Raw genomic sequence first — 7,386 nt, 5'->3', positions numbered from 1 at the left:
GAGCTATTAGATTGTGAAAATATGATGTTCCACATAAAATTTCCATAGACATGAAAGAAAAAGGAAAAAAATAGTGCCAAATAACTATATATAAATCAAATGTCATTAAAATAGAGAAAATTAATTTAATAATTCATAATTGTAAGATCTAATAGTTATCCATGGAATTTTTTCGATAAAACTCAAATATGTTGAATTTGAATGGTATTCAAACAATTTACAGGGTTAATGTTATTGAGAAAAGAAGAATTAAGTGAAAACAAAAGTTTTGCCAAGCACATTGAAAACACTACAGTTTTTTTGTTTTAACAATGAACATAAATTTCATTGAAAATAATCGGATTGTATTACATCTAAAAAAAAAGGAGAAACTTTCCAACCAAACAAATTTACCATCCATCCTGAATGTATACACAACCAATTCATGAATAGCCTTATGGCCGAACGTCAAACATGAATTAGAAATACTTCAGGAAAATCGGATAAATAAACTTGCGATATCCACTAACGAAGACCCTATCTCATTACAATACAAGGATCTCTTAGAGAAATCAGAGACCAAAATCAAACAAGTCTCTACAAAATGTAATGGAAGCCCAATCAAAAAGAGACCAATCTAAAGCCGCCATGGAAACTATAACTTCTGTGTGAATGACCATAAAATCCCCTACAAAAACATTACAACACTCTAATGAGAAGAGGCATAAAATAAAGATAAATTAATAAGGAACGAACAAGTAAAAAAATAAATTATCTACTATAAAACAGGGTCCTAAACATTTAACATCTATAAAGTCTAAGAAAAGATTAGCTTAAAATAAAACACACCATTCAAAAAGCATCTAGCAGTCGGGCAAACGAAGCACATTTTCGCTAGCTATGAACCATTTAAATTAGAAGATCGATAATCAATCTGAAATTATTATTAGAATGATTAAACTATCTAACTAAACAAAACAGCTCTAACTAGTAAACAATTCCTAAATCATAATTGCAATCATAAGTAACATGGATGTTCCTTCAACAGATTAGAAGATAAATAAAATCAGTAATTAGTTTAAGGACGATCAATAGCTATGTATGGTGAAAAAGACATGATGATAAGATTGAAACACTAATGGATTAAGAAACTGTAATGAGCATAATTATAGAAAGTAACTATAAGTAATTTTTTGAATTATGAAGGAAAAAGTACTCTAATTTCTCTAAGGCAGAGGGGACCAGTTTCTATAGCATGCAGTAAGTACCAAATTACTAACCAAATCATTTAGTTCCTTTTCAAAAGCCTAAATGGCCTCTTTGTTTCATTATCATGCTACTCAAGCACAGGTAAACGACAAAACGACAAATGATTCATTAAACCCAACCCAATAATCAACATCAAAATCGATTTCATTGTCTAAAGATCTTAACCATCAACAAATATGTTAATTGATTCAATAAACCAAATAACTCGTATAGCTTATGAGGTTCAATTTCTGAGAATATACATAATTTTATAATTCCTATCTTTGTTCAACTTATTATACAAATACCAAAAGTAAGAAAGAATCAAAAATACATATTTGAAACTAGGATCCCCACCTAACCCGCAATTCTTATGTAGATACTTAGGAGGGAATCGAATCTCAGACATTGTGAGAGCAAATCACATGTCTGACCATTTGAGCTACTCCTCTTAGGTAGAATAAAAAATAAACTCATATAAAAAATTAAGTAACATCTAGCATAGAAATGAGACCATTTGAATTTCAAGTCATTACGTTTAATCCTTGCACATTCCGTAAATTTTATCCATGTGGGTGTGTGTGGTTGCTATACATGAGCACTCAACTATGACTAACAGTAACCCAAATTGCGAAAACTCTATTTAAAAAATGAAAACACACATTTTTATGAGTAAACAAAATCAATTGATGGAGGTTTCCCTATATATTAATAGAGTAGCCCTAGCTACATATTCACAACAAGGGGTTTTGGAGAAAGGAGTCAAGGCAAATAATAGCTGTGCAAAAACCACATGGATGTCAGAGTTAACTGAAGAAAATGAGATGAAAAGAGAAATGCTAAAGGGGCACCCGGAGTGCCTAACACCCTTATGAGGTGTAACATCGCTATTGGTACAATTTAATATCGGGTCCCACTTATTTTAATTTAATAAATATTATAAAGAACCGCTAACCAACTATAAGATACCACGTCGTAGAGGTGCTAGACACCTTGGTGGTATGGCCTCATAGCAGTGCTCAGATGAAAAGTAGACAAAATTAGAAACAAAGACAAACCTAAGTGATATTGAAATTATTCCTCCTATTAATTTCACATTGGAGTATTATTATAGAAACATGTAAATAAATTAGTAATAATTACATATATATATATTCGTACTTGCACAAAATTAGAGATACAGAAACATTGAAATAGTAGTTTATAATACAAATTCAAAACTAAAGATACGAAGGTAAATACCATTTTGGATGTTTTGCAAAAGTTACCAAACTCTTCTGTTTTGTTAAATGACAAATTAAATCTTATATTTTTTAAAATCGTACAAAATAGTACCCTTAAGCTCAATTTTGGTCAATTTTTTTTAACATAACCAACCTGAGGCTAGTTTCTAGCACGACTAAATATAAAAAAATTTAATCAATTTGTTCATATACACCTCCAGGTCAGACTATTATTAAATTATATTTTGATAAAAACACTATTTCATACAATTTTAGAAAACACAAGATCCAATTTGTCGTTTAACTAAATAAAGGATCCAATCGTTAACTTTTGCAAAACAAAAAGTCCAAAATAATATTTAGCTAAGATGATATTATTGTACAGTGATTTAAATCAAACAAAGTCAATTAAATTGAACATAATTTATATCTATACACGTATATATGAACAACAAAGAGAAGAAAATAGAGGGCACACTAAAACAAAATTTCTAATTCTGATTATTATTATTTATTTATTTATTTTGAATGGATTCTGATTATTAATTAAGTAAACATTGATCAGTGTATTATATATTAGATTAGTCAGATAACTTATTTATGTAATTCTATTCCATATAAAAATATGACTATATATATACTATATATCAAAGCAGAAATACAGAAATAAATAAGGAGCCGTAGTTAATAAAGTTCCAAAACTAATGAAATTATTTTACAGTAATCTAAATCAGATAGTCAATTTAAATTAACATAACATATATGAGTAGCATAGAAATCAAAAAAAAACACAACAAAATATTAAAATAAATAGAGAACAAGCCAGCAGGATTCATTCACTAGAAATGCCCAGCAGCTGTGATACAATTCATGATCAAAAACTTAGATTTAAGAACAAGCATTAGTTGGCCAGCTAGAAAGGGAAAAAAAAGGTTTTGTTGTTTAAAAGTATATATGAAAGGTGCTCTGTTTCTATTCATAAATTTCATCAAGTGATTCGAGCAAACAAATCAGGCTAAATGGCAACCCCACAAATCCATCATTGACCTTATCAGTTTCTGAATTTTTCTCTTCCTATCAAACAATCAAAACAAAACCCAAATACCAATTATTGGAAAGCTAATGCCAATTTTACTGAACATGACTTCTTAACTAACTCGTATGTAAATAACTATCACATTAATATTATTAAGCCAACTCAAACATAGACGTGAAAAAGAGCACTGAAACTCACCAGAGCAGTGGAAAAGTGTATAAAGGAACGAAGGAACGAAGAGTACGACAAGCTGCAATAGAGAAGGTCGGGACACTTAGGAAGTTGCTACCATTGCTTCCTCACTTCTGGAAGCAATGTTCTTGGTTTCGTCTGCTTCTCTAGTTGGAGTACTTGGAGGCATCTGTTCTGCCACTCTTGTGCCATTCTCCGTTGGTGGCAACTCGTTAGCTTCTGTCGTCACCTGAATCAGTTCCAAAGGGGTAGCAGCCGGGTCTAATTCATAACAACCTTTCGGAGCATTATCAGCTTCTTCACCTGTTAGCAGGTGATAAGGGACCTGGTGCGAGAACCGAAACATCTCTTCTTTAGGAACTCTCCTGACTTCTTTCTGTTCCATGTGCATACGGAACACCGTCCTGAAACCAGAAACCTTAACTAGTGGAGCAACAGAAACACCTTGTTCCTCACTGAAATCATCAAGTACTTCCACCATCTCATACTTATGTATCACTTCGTCAGAAGTTCCTTCATTCCACTCAGGTGACCAATTTTTATAAACAGCCCAAACTTCACTCTTTTGGGGATATATCTTAATTGCTCCACGCAGGCCTTTTTTCCAACTGACTTTGTGAGAGAAAGAATTTAATGTCCCAGTACTTTCATGCTTTCCTATTCTGAACTCCCCACTTGTTTTGGTAAAACCAGAGCCTATCCAGTCCATGGGACCCAATTCACTATTACTCCTTGAATTAAGCCAGCTGATCCGCATCCTAAATGGCTTTAAAGAGAGAACCTTGTGAATGCGAGCATAAAACCGTGGCATCCCGTCATCATTATCATAAGCAGCCCAGACTTGATCCTCTCCAAAGGAATTTTCAGTTCTGTCCAAGTCAAAATTATGAAAATCAGGATCAGGTACATTGATTGAACCGGGTGAGTGGGCATCTCCCTCTGTCTCTGCACCATCAGCTAAGTTACCAGAAACATGCTTCTTACTGGTAACAGAAGAGTTACCATGTCTCGAACTCTCTTTGTCACCTTTCACCACCTTCTTCTGCTTCTTATTCACTTTATCTTTCTCCTTTTGCTTGTATTCGGCGTCTGCTACACTCATTGATCTCCACATCTCAAGCATACTACAGATTTTGGTTCTCGCCTTAGTCATAAGCATAATCTTAGTTTCAGTATATGACAATTCTCTCAAGCTATTAGACTTGCCATAAGTTTCAAATGTCTTATTCATATCAGCATTCCCTTTTCTAATTTCATATGCACTGCCAACACCATCGACTCCATTTCCTGTGCCCGTTTGATTAGCACCAAAGCCCCTGTAACCATTCATGAGATTGTTTTCCGAGTTTCTCTTTTTCAATGGTCTTTCTACTTTATCAGAAGGATTAGTTAAATCCTTGAAAAGCTGACTCCTCTCCCAATCAGCAATTGATTGCCTTTCCTCTCGCTCCCTTTTCACCCGGTCACTTGCTTGTTGAACCACACTTGCAGCTTGAGCAGCAGCAGAGGATGTTGCTACCGAGCTACGATCACCTGTTGTTTTGGAGAACTCCCACTGGTAATTTGACTTAGTGAACGAATTGGCACCCGCAGACCCAGGTGCCACATTTTGAGTACCTGGAAAGTTCTTGCCAAAATTAATCGTGTTGCTATTCGCAGTAGTCTGTCCTGCATTTGGATGTTGACGAGAAGACCAATTGGATTGCTTAAAAACATTTGGAGGCGGATCCTTCTCTAGAGCCACAAAGGCCTCATGACAATTGGGGCAGAGAAGGGTGTGATTTAGATAAATTCTAAGATACTCATAATGTGTTTTGCACCGATTGCAAATAGTCCAAAAAGTATCATTCTTCTTAAACGAAGGAGCCGGAGTGGAACCTTTCCGAGAATTAGTTTGCTGAGTTTTAACTTTAGAAGTCACATTATTTGTAGGGTGTTGACGACCATTTGCATTGGATGCTGCTGATGGACCCCCGGTTTGGGTCTGAACTTTCGGTTGAGATCCTCTTAAATTCCTCTTATGATTATATGCTAGTCTCTTAACCTTGTCCGATAACAAACTCCAGGCCTCTGAAACTAGCTTAAATGCACCCTCTGCACCCATAGATTTGTTTTTATCCGGATGAAGCACAAGAGCCAACTTTCTATACTGTTTCTTAATTGTCTCATCATCATCCCATGAATTGGCACCAAGTATGCCGTACCAATTGGGTTCCCCACCGATTTTGTTGTCTGCTGATATGTAAACATCGAGTGTTGTCAGCATTTGGGAAAGACCATCCAGCCCAGGATACAAGTTTTGAGCCTTCAGAGCAAACTTCTTAGCAGAAGCATAGTTCTTTTCATTAAATTTCCTCTCAGCAATATCCTTAGCCCTAACTGCCTCATCCTTGTTGCAATCCATTATATTATCATAAAAGTTTCAATCTAGCACAGAAAATCACCTCCACAGTTATGTAACCCACCACAACCATTCCTAAATTGAAAAAAAAAAAAAAATAACAAAAACAGTATCACTATCATTATCATTATCACATAATGCTTCATGGATATTCCTGTTTCTAAAATCATGAACATTATAACACTAAAAAACAATTCAAATGGAATAACTTGTTTCAAATAAAGCTTTTCCCTACTTAATACATCACCAAACACATTAGAAACAAAAATTGCTACCATAATTAAAGTAGAGAGAAACTTTTTTCCAAACACAAACAATATTAAATTACTTGAAAACTTCATCTTAAAACTCAGAATCCATCCACAATTCCCAAACCCAACACATAATTAGTTTAAAATTCAATCATTTCTATACTTGCTAGCTCACCGCTGATCTCTCAAGTGGAAAAAAAGAAATGCATTCAACTCTACAAACCTTAATTTCAAAATCTATACTTTCACTATAACCAAATAATAAAGTACATCAAGAAACACTAGAGCTATAAATCAACCAATGCGGCCAAACACAAGTACAAATCAAGCCCAATTTTAAATACCCACAAAAGAATTTTCACTGAAATGCCATAAATAACCAACAAAAAAACAACAATTCAAACCCTTAATTGTAAATCTTCTTACAACAAAACCTCACCTGACTATTCAACATAGTGAGATCATAGCATCGTCCAGAAACGTAGATGCAATCTTTTGAATCGTAATATGAACTGTAATGATCTTCAAAACAAGACAAGAGTTTTAGGAGGGAAACACTTGGTGGAAAAAACTATATGTAAAATTCGATTGGGTATGAGAACAACAAGTGTGGAAGTGAAAAAAAAATACAGACCCAAAAAAAAATGAAGAAATGAAGAAAAATTATATAGGAAAATACATCAAAGCCCTAAATTGAAAGAGGAGGACATGGTTGTAAAATGAACAAGAGGCGAATAACCCTCTTTATTGTATATGAGAAAGATATAGTATGAATAATAATATAATATATAATAAATACACATACATATATACGTGAAGTATACGTATATGTATGTGTATACGTATATTTTCTTTTTTTTTTTTGGTAGGAAAAGTAATAAAAGACACAATTCTAGTACCTTCTTTCCCAAATAAGAAAAGTAAAAAAAATCTTACTCTTTGAAAGTAGCTTGATATAGATAACATTTTATCAAAATTATTTCTAAATTAAGAGCATTGTAGATGTATATTATGGGATTAAATTATTTGACATATTCTTTCAAAAAAATAAATCTT

At 33.5% G+C, this 7,386-nt stretch overlaps 1 protein-coding gene across 5 annotated transcripts; it reads right to left on the bottom strand.

Annotated features, from left to right (window-relative positions):
* Positions 1 to 372: 372 nt before the first annotated feature.
* Positions 373 to 7,091, bottom strand: LOC115716004 (uncharacterized). Of its 5 annotated transcripts, none has more exons than XR_004011508.2 (4): positions 6,770 to 7,091; positions 3,685 to 6,154; positions 829 to 913; positions 373 to 667 (listed from the first exon to the last, which is right to left on the bottom strand). XR_004011508.2 is itself a non-coding variant. In XM_030644692.2 (2 exons), the coding sequence occupies exon 2, from the start codon at positions 6,080 to 6,082 to the stop codon at positions 3,761 to 3,763; it is 2,322 nt and encodes a 773-aa protein (XP_030500552.2). In that variant the 5' UTR covers positions 6,083 to 6,154; positions 6,770 to 7,091; the 3' UTR covers positions 3,252 to 3,760. The 5 variants fall into 5 exon arrangements, 1 of the variants encoding a protein (XP_030500552.2); XR_009687784.1 differs by having other exon boundaries at positions 3,685 to 6,105; XR_004011506.2 differs by lacking the exon at positions 829 to 913.
* Positions 7,092 to 7,386: the final 295 nt, after the last annotated feature.

The sequence above is a fragment of the Cannabis sativa genome, chromosome 5 (genome assembly GCF_029168945.1).
Source record: "Cannabis sativa cultivar Pink pepper isolate KNU-18-1 chromosome 5, ASM2916894v1, whole genome shotgun sequence".
Taxonomy (NCBI): domain Eukaryota; kingdom Viridiplantae; phylum Streptophyta; class Magnoliopsida; order Rosales; family Cannabaceae; genus Cannabis; species Cannabis sativa.
Note: the sequence above shows the minus strand (reverse complement) of the source record. Positions and strands in the feature narration are given on the sequence as shown.